The sequence below is a fragment of the Anoplopoma fimbria genome, chromosome 14 (assembly GCF_027596085.1).
Source record: "Anoplopoma fimbria isolate UVic2021 breed Golden Eagle Sablefish chromosome 14, Afim_UVic_2022, whole genome shotgun sequence".
Classification (NCBI taxonomy): Eukaryota; Metazoa; Chordata; class Actinopteri; order Perciformes; family Anoplopomatidae; genus Anoplopoma; species Anoplopoma fimbria.
Genome location: NC_072462.1, coordinates 22206324 through 22224320, shown reverse-complemented (window position 1 = coordinate 22224320; position 17997 = coordinate 22206324). Strand labels below are relative to the sequence as shown.

Sequence of the window (17997 nt, the reverse complement as noted above, 5' to 3'; positions counted from 1 at the left end):
TTATTATGCAGCATTAGTATGAGTCATTCAATTCAATTCAATTCAATTCAATTCAGTTTATTTTGTATAGCCCAGAATCACAAATTACAAATTTGCCTCAGAGGGCTTTACAATCTGTACACATGCGACATCCTCTGTCCTTCCCTCATTGTCGCCTATAACTTGTGTTACATGTGTTACTGTTGGTGAAATAAAAACACACACGGTGCTATGCTTTAAGCGTGTCGGTCTCGTTTGTCTTGATTGTTTGTTTGTTTGCAAAATATCTGATTACAAAATAAAATGTAAAGAAAAGGCAACATTTTTGATATAGTACTTTTCTGTTAAAAGCTTTGGATTTGCAAATCAGCAGTTAAAGAGCCATAGGACACAAAAATGAAACAGTTAAAAGATCACATGAAAATAAAAGATTAAAAAGGAAGAGTGCATTCGATCAGCTAAAAGAAGTGCATTTGACCAGTTGACAAAAAGCATCTGAGAGCAGTTGGGTTTTAGGTCTATGATTGAAGCTGGCAACAGTTGGAGCACCTTAAATACAACCAGGAAGTTGATTCATTAGATGCAGCTTAAAGCTGCTTCACCCTGTTTAGTTCTGACAGTAGTTATTGATCTGAGAGGTCCAGTACTGCTGAAACATATCTGAGAGGTATTTAGGTTCTGCCCTATTTAGTGATTTATTAACAGTAGGGGTGTTTTAAAGTCAAGCAAGCCAGCTTAAGGACTTAAAGGGGACATATAATAAAACAAATGACTTGTTCAATGTCTGTGAAATAACACATCCCAGTCAGTTTTTTTATGGGTGGCTTGAACAGAAAATATGTTGATTCAACAAGCCAATCAGATTTGATGCATTTCGTTGCTTGAAATGAAAGCATGAACAAGTTTTTCTAAATCATGTTTTGACATAAGCCCTCTCAGTATGGTCTTTGCTTTATTTTATTTTGAATGAAGATGAGTGTCTCTCCTCATTTTCCCCAAATAATACTACTTCATTTTGAGACATTCAGCTGTTAATTTGGTCAGTGCATTGACAAAAAGATTTTAGGGGACAAGAATCATTAGGTAAGAGGGCTAAAACAAATCTGTGTATCATCCTGATAGCTATGATAACAAATCTTGATTCTTGAATCTTAAAATTTGTCCAAGCTGGTGCGTAACATTAAAATTAAAAAAATATATTTGGCTTCTATTTGGGCAATAAATCAATATGATAATATTGTAATATATATATATATATATATATATATATATATATATATATATATATATATATATCGGAAGCCTCATTTGGGATGCCCAAATTATATATCACAAGATTTGGGTGAGTGAGTATTACACAGTTGCTATTTCTGTCTTTTTATTGCATCTATAAGACAATTATATATCTGATTTCCAGCTAAATAACTTATACAGTCAATCATCTGGACAAACCCTCTGCAGTATTGTTACATTGACAATTGACTATTGAAACTTGTCCACCAGGTGGAGCCACTGGTTTAGTTCTGTCTCACCATAACTGTATATTTAAACAAATCATAATTCACCAGTCACAACAGACCAGAGCCGTGTATGTAGCACTCTAAGAATAATGAGTGAGATGTCGTTTAAAACAATAACCCATATAAAGAACAACATTCGCAGGCAGAAAAGACATGAATGGGTTATGTCTCATCATCACTGGCATGGATTAACCTCCGTCTGATGCTCAGTGCATCTGACATATGGCATAAACATCTTATCCTGTTACCTCCTGACATACGATCCTCTCGCTTTCAGCCTCGCAGTGTCAACATGACTCAGTATTCAAGCTGCTTTTGCTACACGAGTATACAAAAAAACAAAAAACAAGGGATTCTGTAGACCAGATCAGATGCCACCGCATACCAGATTTCCATGGATACAGGCAGTAACTTGGCAACCGTGGTGTTTGTCTGTTGTCATGGAAACATCTGTCTCTGAACATCTACCAGGAATATTAGCAGCCGGGTGACATGATGACATGAATAGATTGAGATAGGAGAGAGAACTAATGTCTCATGTGTGTTTGTTGTATTTTTTTTTAGTTTGCTGCTAAATGCAAATTATTAAAGCTCCATGATGTAAACTTTATGCAAAGACAGTATGCCTTTTTTCTAAACTTTTGATGTTGCACATTCAGACAGGAAGTACAGGCAGGAACAGGAAACACTTTCAGAGACAGGAAGTATGTGTAGAGCATGGGAAGGGTATGAACCATGGGAAGTACTGTGAGACATTTTCATGCTTATTCATTTTCTGTTATGAGTATTAAGTGTGTTACTTGAAAAATGCCTGCATGCATTACTCAAATTCATTGTTCACGGATATTTTGTCCCACAATGCAGCAATGCACTGCACATTAGTTATTACTCTAGTTAGTAACTTGCATGTCTTTGTTCAAAAGACAAAGGGTTGATTGGCCTTCTGATCATCTTCTGATGACATCCAGGTGGGAATCAATTACTTAGTTTAGTAATCAGGCCAGGATTCTTTCAGTCAAAGGTTACTTATCAGATTCAGCATCATCAAACTTTGGGGAAGTTAACATGATTACATTGTACATGATCAGAGGAATTTCTCTTACAATTCTTACTTGTTGCATATTTAAAAGTCCCTTTGTGTTGAATAAAATGACCCCAGACAAATATGGCATATGCCATAGCATAGAAAATATGGGCATATAGTACAGAAGTGTGTGCAGCAGGTTAATCCAGCCGTTGGTACGATACACATGTGGCCTCATGAAGGGCTGGAAATGCATTTATAATAACATGTATGTAGGGAATGTACCCAATGGTAAACATTTCTCAGAAAGTGAGACTAAATGAACAATCAAACTGTGCTAATGTTATTAATCTTCTTTGGGTTCCTTTATGATTCTCGTTCCTGTATCACTTTTCTTGCTCTTTACAAAAAAAAATAAAGAGGGATCAACAGTTACACAAAAAAACATTCACATACAGAATTCCCTCTATTTATTGTTGAATAATCAAATCAAATTCATCCAAAATATTGACAATTTTCTTGCTTTCTTTCTTACTTTTGTCGTGTTGAATTTATTCACGATTTAATTTAAGGTCCGCAAAAAAAATGTCACAAATAGGGGTTCAAATCCTGTTCGTTTAGATGTATGAGAAGTTCACCCCCAAATGATCCTGCGACTGAATTACATAATCACTTTCAATCCATAAAGCACAGCACATCAGTTATCATCCCTCCCATTACTTTCTCGTTCTGCAGGTTTCCATGAATCGTTGTGGTACCTGGACCGTAGTCGTGCCTCCTGCTGTGAGCCGACTGACACCCACTGCTACTTCCATTATTATTATTAGTCACATTACTATCCCTATTTTCATGACTATAATTCTTCTCCCTGTTAAAGGGGTTTTTAGGGGAGTTTTTCCTGTGAATGTGAGGGAAGGACAGAGGATGTGAGGTGTAAGGACAGAGGATGTGATAAGGACAGAGGATGTGAGGGTGTAAGGACAGAGGATGTGAGGGTGTAAGGACAGAGGATGGACAGAGGATGTGAGGGTGTAAGGACAGAGGATGTGAGGGTCTAAGGACAGAGGATGTGAGGTGAGGGTGTAAGGACAGAGGATGTGAGGGTCTAAGGACAGAGGATGTGAGGGTGTAAGGACAGAGGATGTGAGGGTGTAAGGACAGAGGAGGTGAGGGTGTAAGGACAGAGGATGTGAGGGGTAAGGAGAGGTGTGAGGACAGAGGATGTGAGGGTCTAAGGACAGAGGATGTGAGGGTGTAAGGACAGAGGATGTGAGGGTCTAAGGACAGAGGAGGTGAGGGTGTAAGGACAGAGGATGTGAGGGTCTAAGGACAGAGGATGTGAGGGTGTAAGGACAGAGGATGTGAGGGTGTAAGGACAGAGGATGTAAGGACAGAGGGTCTAAGGACAGAGGATGTAAGGACAGAGGATGTAAGGGTGTAAGGACAGAGGATGTAAGGACAGGGTGTAAGGACAGAGGATGTGAGGGTCTAAGGACAGAGGATGTGAGGGTGTAAGGACAGAGGATGTGAGGGTGTAAGGACAGAGGATGTGAGGGTTTAAGGACAGAGGATGTGAGGGTGTAAGGACAGAGGATGTGAGGGTGTAAGGACAGAGGAGGATGAGGGTAAGGAGGGTGTAAGGACAGAGGATGGAGGGTGTAAGGAGGGTGTAAGGACAGAGGATGTGAGGGTGTAAGGACAGAGGATGTGAGGGTGTAAGGACAGAGGATGTAAGGACAGAGGATGTAAGGACAGAGGATGTAAGGGTGTAAGGACAGAGGATGTGAGGACAGAGGATGTGAGGGTGTAAGGACAGAGGATGTGAGGGTGTAAGGACAGAGGATGTGAGGGTCTAAGGACAGAGGATGTGAGGGTGTAAGGACAGAGGATGTGAGGGTGTAAGGACAGAGGATGTGAGGGTGTAAGGACAGAGGATGTGAGGGTGTAAGGACAGAGGATGGAGGGTGTGAGAGGGTGAGGGTGTAAGGACAGAGGATGTGAGGGTGAGGACAGAGGGTGAGGGTCTAAGGACAGAGGATGGAGGGTCTAAGGACAGAGGATGTGAGGGTGTAAGGACAGAGGATGTGAGGACAGAGGATGTGAGGGTGTAAGGACAGAGGATGTGAGGGTGTAAGGACAGAGGATGTGAGGGTGTAAGGACAGAGGATGTGAGGGTGTAAGGACAGAGGATGTGAGGGTGTAAGGACAGAGGATGTGAGGGTGTAAGGACAGAGGAGGTGAGGGTGTAAGGACAGAGGATGTGAGGGTGTAAGGACAGAGGATGTGAGTATAAGGACAGAGGATGTGAGGGTGTAAGGACAGAGGATGTGAGGGTGTAAGGACAGAGGAGGTGAGGGTCTAAGGACAGAGGATGTGAGGGTGTAAGGACAGAGGAGGTGAGGGTGTAAGGACAGAGGATGTGAGGGTGTAAGGACAGAGGAGGTCTAAGGACAGAGGATGTGTCTAAGGACAGAGGATGTGAGGGTGTAAGGACAGAGGATGTGAGGGTGTAAGGACAGAGGATGTGAGGGTGTAAGGACAGAGGAGGTGAGGGTCTAAGGACAGAGGATGTGAGGGTGTAAGGACAGAGGAGGTGGACAGAGGATGTGAGGGTGTAAGGACAGAGGATGTGAGGGTGTAAGGACAGAGGATGTGAGGGTGTAAGGACAGAGGATGTGAGGGTGTAAGGACAGAGGACAGAGGAGGTGAGGGTGTAAGGACAGAGGAGGTGAGGGTCTAAGGACAGAGGATGTGAGGGGTGTAAGGACAGAGGATGTGAGGGTGTAAGGACAGAGGATGTGAGGGTGTAAGGACAGAGGATGTGAGGGTGTAAGGACAGAGGATGTGAGGGTGTAAGGACAGAGGAGGAGGGTGTGAGGGTGTAAGGACAGAGGATGTGAGGGTGTAAGGACAGAGGATGGAGGGTGTAAGGACAGAGGTGTAAGGACAGAGGATGTGAGGGTGTAAGGACAGAGGATGTGAGGGTGTAAGGACAGAGGATGTGAGGGTGTAAGGACAGAGGATGTGAGGGTCTAAGGACAGAGGATGTGAGGGTGTAAGGACAGAGGATGTGTAAGGACAGAGGATGTGAGGGTGTAAGGACAGAGGATGTGAGGGTGTAAGGACAGAGGATGTGAGGGTGTAAGGACAGAGGAGGTGAGGGTGTAAGGACAGAGGATGTGAGGGTCTAAGGACAGAGGATGTGAGGGTGTAAGGACAGAGGATGTGAGGGTGTAAGGACAGAGGATGTGAGGGTGTAAGGACAGAGGATGTGAGGGTGTAAGGACAGAGGATGTGAGGGTGTAAGGACAGAGGAGGTGAGGGTCTAAGGACAGAGGATGTGAGGGTGTAAGGACAGAGGATGTGAGGGTCTAAGGACAGAGGAGGTGAGGGTCTAAGGACAGAGGATGTGAGGGTGTAAGGACAGAGGATGTGAGGGTGTAAGGACAGAGGATGTGAGGGTCTAAGGACAGAGGATGTGAGGGTGTAAGGACAGAGGATGTGAGGGTGTAAGGACAGAGGATGTGAGGGTCTAAGGACAGAGGATGTGAGGGTCTAAGGACAGAGGATGTGAGGGTCTAAGGACAGAGGATGTGAGGTGTAAGGACAGAGGGTGAGGGTCTAAGGACAGAGGAGGTGAGGGTGTAAGGACAGAGGAGGTGAGGGTGTAAGGACAGAGGATGTGAGGGTCTAAGGACAGAGGATGTGAGGGTCTAAGGACAGAGGATGTGAGGGTGTAAGGACAGAGGAGGTGAGGGTGTAAGGACAGAGGATGTGAGGGTCTAAGGACAGAGGATGTGAGGGTCTAAGGACAGAGGATGTGAGGGTGTAAGGACAGAGGATGTGAGGGTCTAAGGACAGAGGATGTGAGGGTGTAAGGACAGAGGATGTGAGGGTGTAAGGACAGAGGATGTGAGGGTGTAAGGACAGAGGATGTGAGGGTGTAAGGACAGAGGATGTGAGGTCTAAGGACAGAGGATGTGAGGGTCTAAGGACAGAGGATGTGAGGGTGTAAGGACAGAGGATGTGAGGGTTAAGGACAGAGGATGTGAGGGTGTAAGGACAGAGGATGTGAGGGTCTAAGGACAGAGGATGTGAGGGTGTAAGGACAGAGGATGTGAGGGTGTAAGGACAGAGGATGTGAGGGAAGGACAGAGGATGTGAGGGTCTAAGGACAGAGGAGGTGAGGGTGTAAGGACAGAGGATGTGAGGGTGTAAGGACAGAGGATGTGAGGGTGTAAGGACAGAGGATGTGAGGGTGTAAGGACAGAGTGAGGGTGTAAGGACAGAGGGTGAGGGTGTAAGGACAGAGGATGTGAGGGTCTAAGGACAGAGGATGTGAGGGTAAGGACTAAGGACAGAGGATGTGAGGGTCTACTCTGAGGCACATTTGTAATTTGTGATTCTGGGCTCTACAAAATAAACTGAATTGAATTGAACTGGCAAAGTGACGTCACTGCTCTCCGTGGGCAGTGACGTCACTGCTCTCCGTGGGCAGTGACGTCACTGCTCTCCGTGGGCAGCAGGTGAGAGACGCAGCATCGCCTCCTCAGAGCGGCGGAGGACCGGAGCGGAACGGAACGGAACGGAACGGAGCCATGGGAAAGCTTCAAGAATTTGATATCACTTTTGCCAACAACAAGGTGGTTTACGGTCCCGGAGAATCCATCAGCGGAACCGTGAAGATACGGAACGCCAACGCGCTGCAGTACAAAGGTAATCTCCCTTAACGTTGTGTTTAAAGGGGTTAACACAGCCTGGTTCTTCTGACTGTGTTGTTCCATAACAGACAGACACTGCTGTAAACCCACATCCTGCTTCTTAACACATGTTACTTATAGGTTTTCTTTCTGTTGACCAACACTTGGAATTGTTGAGAACCTTTTCTTTGTATAAAGCAGATCAAGTGTTCTTTGTCTTTATGTTGAACGATGTGAAAGGACCATTACATTACATTACATTACATTACATTACATTATATTACATTACATTACATTACATTACATTATATTACATTACATTACATTACATTACATTACATTACATTACATTACATTACATTACATTATATTACATTACATTACATTATTACATTACATTACATTACATTACACATTACATTACATTACATTACATTACATTACATTACATTACATTACATTACATTATTACATTACATTACATTACATTACATTACATTATATTACATTACATTACATTACATTACATTACATTACATTACATTACATTACATTACATTACATTACATTACATTACATTACATATTACATTACATTACATTACATACATTACATTACATTACATTACATTATTACATTACATTACAGTCATGTAGCATTACGCATTTTATCCAATAAGTGTGTTCAACATAGGTATTCAAGAGAACTACTAGTCACCAGAAGTCATCAGTGCATCTCCTTTCTTAAACAAGCATCTTAAAGCATAAACCAGAGCAAAAGTACAGTTAGTTAAAATGTTAAAATGTTAAGTCCAATCATTTACTCCATATAAAAAGTAAAAACTAAGTTGAAATATATTTCAAAAGAAATGCATTAACCTTTAATGGAGTAAGTCAATAGTTGTATTCAAAGGTTTTATTCAAGTAAAAAGGTTTACATTACATTACATTACATTACATTACATTACATTACAGTCATTTAGCAGACGCTTTTATCCAAAGCGACTTACAGGAAGTGTATTCAACATAGGTATTCAAGAGAACTACTAGTCACCAGAAGTCATAAGTGCATCTCCTTTCTTAAACAAGCATCTTAAAGCATAAACCAGAGCAAAAGTATAGTGCAGAGGCAAATTACTACGAAAACAATAATTGCAACAGACTAATCCGAATATAATAAGTGCTACAAACTACTACGAATAGGATAAGTGCAGTAAACAAATACAAATTCAATAACCTTCAGAACTTAGGGTTATAGGAGGGTAGCTTTTGGAGGTAGGCTCCACAAAGAATCTTCTCTATGTAAGCGATCCTTGTGGGGGTTATCGTGTGATAATAGGGCTGCTATCAACTTTAACTAAAGGATCTTTTTCAAAGGGAGTCTGGCACAGAAGTATGCTAATTGACAATGACAGGAAATAAAGAGGGCTCCTGGAAAATGCAAATTTAGGCTTCAACACATGACAGAGGAACAACATTTCATTTAATTAATTTTGGACTCGGCGAATTAAACAACATGTATTCAATTTAGCCAAAAATGTCTGTTTTTCTATCATAAAAAGACAGTTGATATGTTAAGCTAATTGTTGATTTAGATTAAAAACACAATTTGACCTAAATACAATTATTTTAAGAAATATCTTTTCTAAATCATGTTTTGACATAAGCCCTCTCAGTATGGTCTTTGCTTTATTTTATTTTGAATGAAGATGAGTGTCTCTCCTCATTTTCCCCAAATAATACTACTTCATTTTGAGACATTCAGCTGTTAATTTGGTCAGTGCATTGACAAAAAGATTTTAGGGGACAAGAATCATTAGGTAAGAGGGCTAAAACAAATCTGAGATTTTTGTGAAGTTATCCACCTGTAGGCTGGTCAGGCAGAGTGAGATTTAATTTGCCATCATGCACAGGCCGACCTGAGGCAGATGGCTTACAGCAGAGGTCAGAACTCCTGCTGAGCTCTGTTACATTGTGAGGTCACACAGCCTCGAGACTGTACCTGACACCAGGGCGTCACTCATTAATTAAACTGTGCAGAGCCGGCTGCTGTGCTGAACGTGGGCCGTCCTTGGAGCGTACAGGCGGCAAGGAGAGCTTCTCCGAGTCAAGTGGACAGCTCGATACTAGTCTTTTATAGATGCTGAAAGGAGCATGCCGAGAGACTTGGATGCTGACTGAGTTTTTATCAGCCACAAGCACGCAAAAAGTGTCTGTTGCTTTCACTGGTGGTCTGTCCACCAAGTTTCATTTCTATGTAATTCTGATTTCACACGTTCACTTGACAGCTGTCTTTATAAAAACACTGAGACCAAACCCATCACTTCATATACTTTGTTTTAATATTTGAATGTAGATCAAGCAAAAAAAAACCTCAAACAAATCAAAGCATTTTTTTATTAAAAATGATAAAATTATTATTATTATTATTATTATTAATTTAAAAAAATGTACATGGTATGCAGTAATCTGATCTCCCCTGTGCTTTAGTTTATGTTTTTTATTTTGACAGTTAACTTAAAATTTGCAACCAGATATCACATTAAAGAGTGTTTATTAAAGCTTTTTAAAATGTATTTTTAAACAGTGCACTCGTCGGTACATGAGTAACAATTCAGGCGGATAGTGGTACTGCATCATGGGAGATGGCGAGAGATCCCAATCCCAACGCAGTCACACACAAAAAATGCCCCACTGTCGCATATTGAAACACTGTCATACAGTACAGGTACTAATAAAATGGGGTATCGTACCGTTTTTAACAGCAAGGTATTTTTAGCATCTGTATACCGTGCAACACAAGCAGGTGAGCGTGCCCCACTGGCTAGCTAACTGTCGCTGCTCGGCACTGGGTTTATACGTCGGTTACAGCTGATAACCTTGATCCTCCTGTTCTCCCAGGTTAACACTGGTAGCTCTGTTAGCACTGTTATCACCGGTAGCTGCCAGCTGTTGCTTTCTCTTTGTCTTTCTCAGTCATCAAAACAAAATAGTTTTCTTCACCTTCATGCTGTCAATTGTGGATCACAATGCTGCATGCAAGGGTTTCATCTGTTTGTTGTTTTGCATAAACAATTGCTTGTCATGTCTCACAGAATGTGAAATGACACTAAAGCTTGCCTGTGAAAGTGTGTTTTTAGAGGTGATGTTCAAGGTGGTGTTGTTTTTGCCCTCAGTGAGAGTCCTCCACTCACTTCTGGGCGAAGGTACTCCAACTGAGGGTGCTTGTTGGGCTTCATCTGGAGCTTTCAGCCTGTCCGTTAATGTACTGCAAAATGCCAAGGCTGCATTATGTGGTCAGTGAAATCACCCCTTTCAACCGCGAACGCTGATGATTCTATCAATCAGACGGCTTGAATCATGCTGAAGCAGGAAAATGTGAGTGTCTGCTTTGTGCGAGTGTGAGAATTTCCTGTTTTTGTGTCTTGGGGAGAGAATACATAGGAGTTGCTGGTTTGTTAATGTTGATCAGATTATGACTCATCATCTGATTTTAAGTTAAAAAAAATGCAGAAAATGGATTTGATGCAGAACCTGAGTGACAGTTTCCACATTCATTGAATCACAATGACGATTCATATTAGATTGAGTTCACTTCTGGGGCAATTTTATTTCCTTTTTTACAGTTTCTACCAAAATAATGGATATTTATCTATGCAAAAATCAGTAAATCCTTTGAAGGGTTTTCCATCCTCATCCTTTAATTAATCAGAGTCCCTGACAGTCGGTTTTAAATGAGTCTATTTCCTGCCAGAAATCTGCACTGCACCCATGAAAAGCTGAATCCAGCCTCAGATAATTTACCAAATATATACGAGCAGCACTGGTTTTCATGGGAGGACAGCCTGCATGAAGCATCAAAGTGGATTGTAAAGAATAGTTTTTATGTCCTTTTGAGTGTGTGTGTCTGGGCTGATAAGACACATAGTATACATTACATAGATCATGGCAGCATATGAGCTGATTTTTGGCGTTTTATTTACAAAGCATTGTGAGTCAGGTGTGTTGTAGTTACCAAGTCGTATGATGCAATAAATACAGAGGGATTATAATAAGATCCAAGTTCTCTGAGATGCTGAATATCGTAGAGTCCAAACTTGCAGCCTCACTGTATTATTGATGATGGATACCATTAGACAGCATTTGTATTGATTAGCCTCCTCACAAAGACGGTCGTTAAAGCAGAGTCAGGGATGCATGAATGAAAGTGCATGAATGATCCACTTATAAACATATAATCATATAACATGATTCTGCAGCACATCATTTACAATCCATGGCAATGTTGAATGTCAATACAGGAAGTAGTTTGTCCTTTATTAAGCAAAGTCAAAAGCAAGGATGGCGTGGTGAATGAGTGCATGTTTTAGGTCTGACTTTCATGTTGGAGACTATTATTGTCTGTTTAGCCATATAAGCAGCATTGCTCTGGGGATGGTTATGTATGTCAGTCCACCACTACAGACTCAAATATCTTAGCTAATGGAAGGAGTGCTGAAATTAGATTTGGTACACCTCCATGGTTCCCGGATGGTGAAGCCTACTGACTTTGGTGATTCTCAGGTTTTGTCTCTAGCGACACCATGAAGGTTGACATTCTTTGGTTGTGAGTAAAATGTCTCAAAAACTATTGACTTCATGAAATTTGGTATGCACATTCGTGTCCCCCTCAGGATGAATTGCAATCATTTTTGTAATCGCTTTACGGTTTTAGATCTGGGCCAATTTTTTATTTGTCCTATACTACCTAAACTATTCACACGTTACCTTTTCTTTTTTCCAGAAGCATCCATTATCAACTGTTTGGTTATAGTCTTTTTAAAAATCTTCTAAATATTAGTCCCTTGTCAGAGTTTATGTCCTCTACAAACTAGATTTTCTGCTGTTAAATTTGGGGGTATCGACAGAAAACAGCAGGGGATCCCACCATGTTAATGGTGAGTTATAGATATGAGGTTGTGGGCGTAGCCAGCCTGTCTGTTTGGTTCAGTCTCCTCTTGTGTCTTGGGCGGCCTCCCTGCACTTAGCAACATGTGCAGTCACCTGATACACGAGATGCTTCGGTTTTGACTCAGTGTCTCAGCTTGTACGGACATTTCATCTCATGTGGGACGTACCTTTATTGCCAGTTTACCTCCAACACTCAAAGACTGAAAGGTACAGTCCTGGCGAGTACATGCTCGTGGAAAGCGAGTACGTTTTGGAGCGGCAAACTTAACAGGAAATGAATCACCTCGAGCGGAAGTCCGCTTGATCTGACCTCCTGACAGTCTGTAGTCTCATCTGTCTTATTTAACTCCGCTGTAATTTGAAGGAGACCTAGAAACGGCGGCGAGTGTAAATGAGACCTTTTAGGTGTGTAGTCCTTTTGTATCTCAGATGACAGTGGTGGAGCCTCGCTCAGCTTTCAGCAAAGCAGAAACACAAACATTCACTGTAACACAATCATCATCTGTGGTGATACAAACCACTGGCTTTATGTAAACAAGACTAGCCGTCCCCTCGGGTTCACACGAAACTGGTACGCACGCACGCACACACGCACGCACGCACACACACTTTGACTTATGGTTTGTGAATCACATGGTAAGAGTCTCTTTTTTCAAGTTACAGATTTTTAATTCAACAGCTTTTGTGCATTGTCAGAGAATGTCTAACCTATCCTGTTACTCCTTGTTTCAGTCAAAATGCCACTCAAATTAACAACTTTCTGTATTTTTCCATGGCTCTAGGTTAAATCGCCATGTTTGTTCCATTCTGGGCAAGTCAGCACCTGTTCACACAGCAGCAATAGAGTCTATTAAGTGCAGCTTATAAAAGAAAACCAACATGGAGTCTGTGATCAATAATCAGTGGGTGTCGGTTCTGCCTCAGTTACTTAGATTTTTGACCATTATTGTTTTTCATATGACTCTAGCAAGTCTCCCAATTTTATGTAAGTGCAATGCTAAATCACTGGAGTAATTCTGTAACTCTCTCTAGTGTCTTTGTGACACTTGAGTAAAAAACAAACCTGATTTAGGAAAGACAGCATTTACTGTGCAGTGTTCTCATTGAATAATCTGCAATGTCACCTAAAAAAAACAACCTAATCCTTTGTGTTACTTGCAAAACTTTTATCTACACAGGTCTGCAATTCTGTTGCGTCGATAACTTTCTCATCATTTTCTCACTGTGACTGGTATTGTTACAGAATGTTATTGTAGGAAGTGACAGTGGGGATGTGGGATGACGCAACAACAGAAATGTATTCTTAGTTATCAACCAGTTGGAGCTTGCTTATTGGCCCCTAACACTGTGCAACACTGTACAGTAGCATGTACGCGTGTAGTGCATGCTCCTCTAAAGTACACAACAAAAGCAGGATTAGATCAAAGCAGAAAGACAATAAGGAATGAAAATGATGATGTTCACAAACTGGATTAATGCCGGTTTGGCGGTTAGTTTATCACTGTTTGGGTTCCCTTAAGGCAAACACTCAAAGGAAACTAAATCAATGAATACAGTGTATGAATATCTGTTTGATCTGGCTCATGAAGATCATCCCTGCAGGCTGGGGTTCCTGTGTGACCGTCTAGACTCATGGGCCTGAGTGTTTCATGACATCACTGCCCCGAGGGCGACTAATAGAGATGTGGCTGAAAAGTAGCAGAGCTGCACTGAGTCATCCTGAGGACACATCAGCCTTTAAGTATTATAGTTAATAGGATGAATAATGTGTCAAAAATCTATTGTTTCATATCTGTCCAGAGCTGATATTTTCCTACTACTACCTCTGCTACTAATACTAGTACTATGACAACTGCTACCACTACTAGTACTATGTGCTGCTACTACTGTGGCTATTGGATGACTATTAGTACTACTACTTCTACCACTACGACAACACTACTGGTGCAACCTCCGCTGCAAGTGCTACTACTTCTGCCACTACTGTATATACTAGCATTACTACAAGTAATACTACTACTTCTCCCAATACTACTCCAACTACTACTGCTAGTCAACCTGCTACTCCTTCTGCAAACTGCTACTACTGCTGGTAGTACTGGTGGTTTTACCACTTATGTCACCACTACTCATAATAGTAATGATAATACATTTTATTTAAAAACGTTTAATTTGGTTGTTCAATTCAAAAGGTACAGTAAAAACAAAAGAGGACGCATAAAGTCTGTTTATGTTTCTTGGGAGTTCCTCCTCGTTTTTGTTAAACGTTTGGTTTGAAAGCCTTTCTGGCATACTTTGTTTAGTTTTGTGTTGTGATTAATACTTCTTAATCCGATTATTTATCGTACTTTGTTTCTGCCTTCTTTTTTTACTCTCCTTTGAGACCTGCTAACCATAAAGGTTCATAATGACGGCATTAATAATAATAATCTTGAGCTGGAGTTTTTTTTTTTTCAAACCCTCTTGACTTTGGTGTCCTTTGTGCAGAACGTGACTTATGATTACTCAGTGAGATTAACACTGACTCCATTGTCTTTACTTCCCTTCAGTGTGGGCGAGTGGCATCGATCCCCATGTGCACATAGAAGTGGTGCAGTCGGCTGGAAATCTTGGCACCAGCTGCTCCCTCTCCCCCATGGACTTAGTCATGTTAATAATAACTATCCTCTGACCCCCATAACCAACCAAGCCTAAACCAGCGGCTGGTTATTTAGGTCTATCATAAGAGGATTCTGTCCCCACCCCACCCCTCCATCCCCCTGCGGATCACTCCTCCTCTTCCTCTCTCTAAAATGCTGTCCCACTTCCTATGCTTTGTAAAACGAGTTTGCAGAGAGGATGTCACTCTTTGTGTGGAAGTGGAACAAAACGTTGATTAGCTCCAACAAAGAAACTAAAGATAGAAGTGTTCTGTATCAGCCGGGAGATAAGAAGTTGGTCTGTGGTTGTTCTGGTGTGTTGTGAAATGCTACGTGATGTGGTCATGCAGGTCCACATGCTGAACGAATGATTTCAATCAAACCGTAATTTAAAGATACATTGATCAATATTTTCATAATAACAACTGTGAAAGCATGTCCCTCGCTGGCAGATGAACCCTGAAGCCTATAGCCTGTTTCTGTCATAGTTTTAGTTTTAAAGATACATTTCTTGTGATTCATCTCAGGGCTCTCATTAATAGCAACATTAGCATCAGTTTTTAGCAAACAATCTCTCATGAACACACTGTTCACTACCTGCCCAGCACCAAACAACCAACGGTCAAAAAAAGTAGAACATAAAGCAGCTAGAGCCAGATATTTTTTTTATGACAGTTGTGGATTATTCTCAAAATGTTAAAAAATATATTATTGCAGCTTTTGAACGATTGTAAATTCCTAAAAAGAAAACAGATGTCATATTTTTTTAAAACAGCAGAGAAGCGTTATGTGCTACTTACTAGAAAGAGGGCTGAAGGGCTGTGAAGTTTTGGTGGGTGTGAAGTGAGACATCACATTGATTAACTCACTGCAGCACACACAGATTAAGTCTTTTATAGCCCATTTTTAGGTGTGTGTGTGTGTGTGTGTGTGTGTGTGTGTGTGTGTGTGTGTGTGTGTGTGTGTGTGTGTGTGTGTGTGTGTGTGTGTGTGTGTGTGTGTGCGCTTGTGTGTGTGTTTGGTTCAGCTTTTGAGCAGCCATGAGAGGTTTCAATCATCGTTTTATCTTCCCCCCCACATGCTGTTAATCCTCCATCGACCTCTCCCTCCTCACCTACATTTTCAAACAAAGCTCGTCTTTTGTCACAGTTGAAAATAACTCCATTGCGGGTAACCTGCTTGTATTTGGCCCATTCACAGAGCTGTAGTCTCACAAGAAAGTTGATTGGAAAGTTGTCTGGTTGGTTCACAGAACACAGGGATGAGCATCAACAGAACAGCTTATTCATCAAGATGCCCTTTAGTAAGGCACATAACCTCCACTTACTCTAGTGTCCAGCTGTTCTGTGGCCAACAACCACCCATTTATATATATATATATATATATATATATATATATATATATATATATATATATAACACAATATACATGATTGTCAAGGTTGAAACTATTAACACGTTTAATTGATTAGTCAGTTGGCAGATGATTCATCAGCAACAATGTTTTTAAATGACTAATCATTCTAAAGAGAAAAAAAAGATAATTATTGTCATGTTCAATTAAGGACCTTAGTTTGGTTTACAAACTTCTCTTTATTTCTGCTTCTATTTTTAAAGATATGGTCGGTCAGCATGTACGCTCGTTGCAGGCTCTTCGGTCATGGAACATACTGTGTGTGTGTGTGTGTGTGTGTGTGTGTGTGTGTGTGTGTGTGTGTGTGTGTGTGTGTGTGTGTGTGTGTGTGTGTGTGTGTGTGTGTGCTGTAGGCAGAAAGTAGCAATACATATTACTTTGAATATGTTTCTCTCTTCTTCCTTGTCAGTTTTTTAGCACTGGCTCATAGGAGATCACACAGTTTCAGACCTCATGCAGCTTTATCTACAATTTATCTTAATTTTCTGTTAAGAACGTTCAGTTCATCTGGATTAAACATTTCTTATTTTTTTCTCTTAACAATCCAAATCTGCTCTTATCCAGTTGTACTGAATTATAAAACCTACTTAACATAAATTGCAGGTGTGTGGTAGGCTGTTTATTTTCAGCGTAGATAACTCAAATAATGCATTTGTGTCCGGCAAGCCAGAGCACGGACCAATCAGTGTCCTGCTAGGAGCTACTGGCTGCTAGGTGTTTGTGACGACACGCGAATGTTCGTTCTAAACAACTACGACGGCTCCTGAAGAAGGTAGGGTAGCGGCTGCAATAGAAACAAAATGAGAACAAATCTTGGATAAGAACAGAAATAAGAGGAAGATGGCTTCACATTGCTTCCTGAGGCCCATTGTATTCTATAAGACAATCGGCAGCTGTTGTTGTTGAACCTATTTCGCCTGTAAACAGAAGGTCCCTCATGACACTTGAAAATCCATGGCTAGTATATGTTCCTAACATACCGTGTAAACTTTAAGTTTAGCTCATGATAATGGTTCATGTGTTCCTAAACGTCACTAATAACATAACTAGCAGTTGGAACACACCCTCATCATAAAGTCAGCTTTGATTTAGTTGTGACGGTTACATCGAGAGGGAGTGTGCAGGGGTTTAAAGGTTGCTGTTGGGTATCCACTCATACTGAATGACTAATCACACTTTCAAAGCTGGTGACTGTAGTTTTCACCAGAGTAAATATATCTTTACTGAAAGCGTAGAGACCCATATTAAATCACATGATTGAACACATTCAAAATATAACGCATATGGATGCAAAGAGAGTTAAAGCTCAATGATTCCTAATTGATCTGGTGATCTTAACTGTCATGATTACTCCCAGTTTTGATTGTTTTTTTTGTCTCAGTTTTCATCCTGATCTCAACATTTTGATCTCAAATTGTTGTTTATAAAGGTGCACATTGATTCAGGACAGGTCCTGAAACAAGCTGCTTTGTACCTGATACCACTACAATAAGATCAGGCAACTAGGGACATCGCTGATTACCACAAGGAAGAATCCAGTTCCTTAAATGTAGGGCTCAGCCGACATAGATACCATTAAAAGTGATTTTAAGCTGGCGGAGAGGCAGATTTTACAGTGTTTCATTCTCAAGCAAAACCTTAAACAACTATCAGGACAAGGAAATAGAAGAAGTATCTGGAGAATGAGATGATTCACTCCTCTTTTGCTCCATGTGGTATAATAAAAAGCAGGTCATAATGTACGGTGTGTGTTTCTCCTCCGGTTATGATGT

At 41.0% G+C, this 17997-nt stretch overlaps 1 protein-coding gene across 2 annotated transcripts in view; it reads left to right on the top strand.

The window, feature by feature from the left end:
- Positions 1-7090: 7090 nt before the first annotated feature.
- arrdc1b (arrestin domain containing 1b) overlaps positions 7091-17997 on the top strand; it is a 37281-nt gene continuing 26374 nt past the window's right edge. For both annotated transcript variants that reach the window (XM_054612345.1, XM_054612344.1), the window contains exon 1: positions 7091-7239. In XM_054612345.1, the coding sequence (XP_054468320.1) occupies positions 7122-7239 (118 nt within the window). In that variant the 5' untranslated portion in view covers positions 7091-7121. The remainder of the gene's footprint in view (positions 7240-17997) is intronic.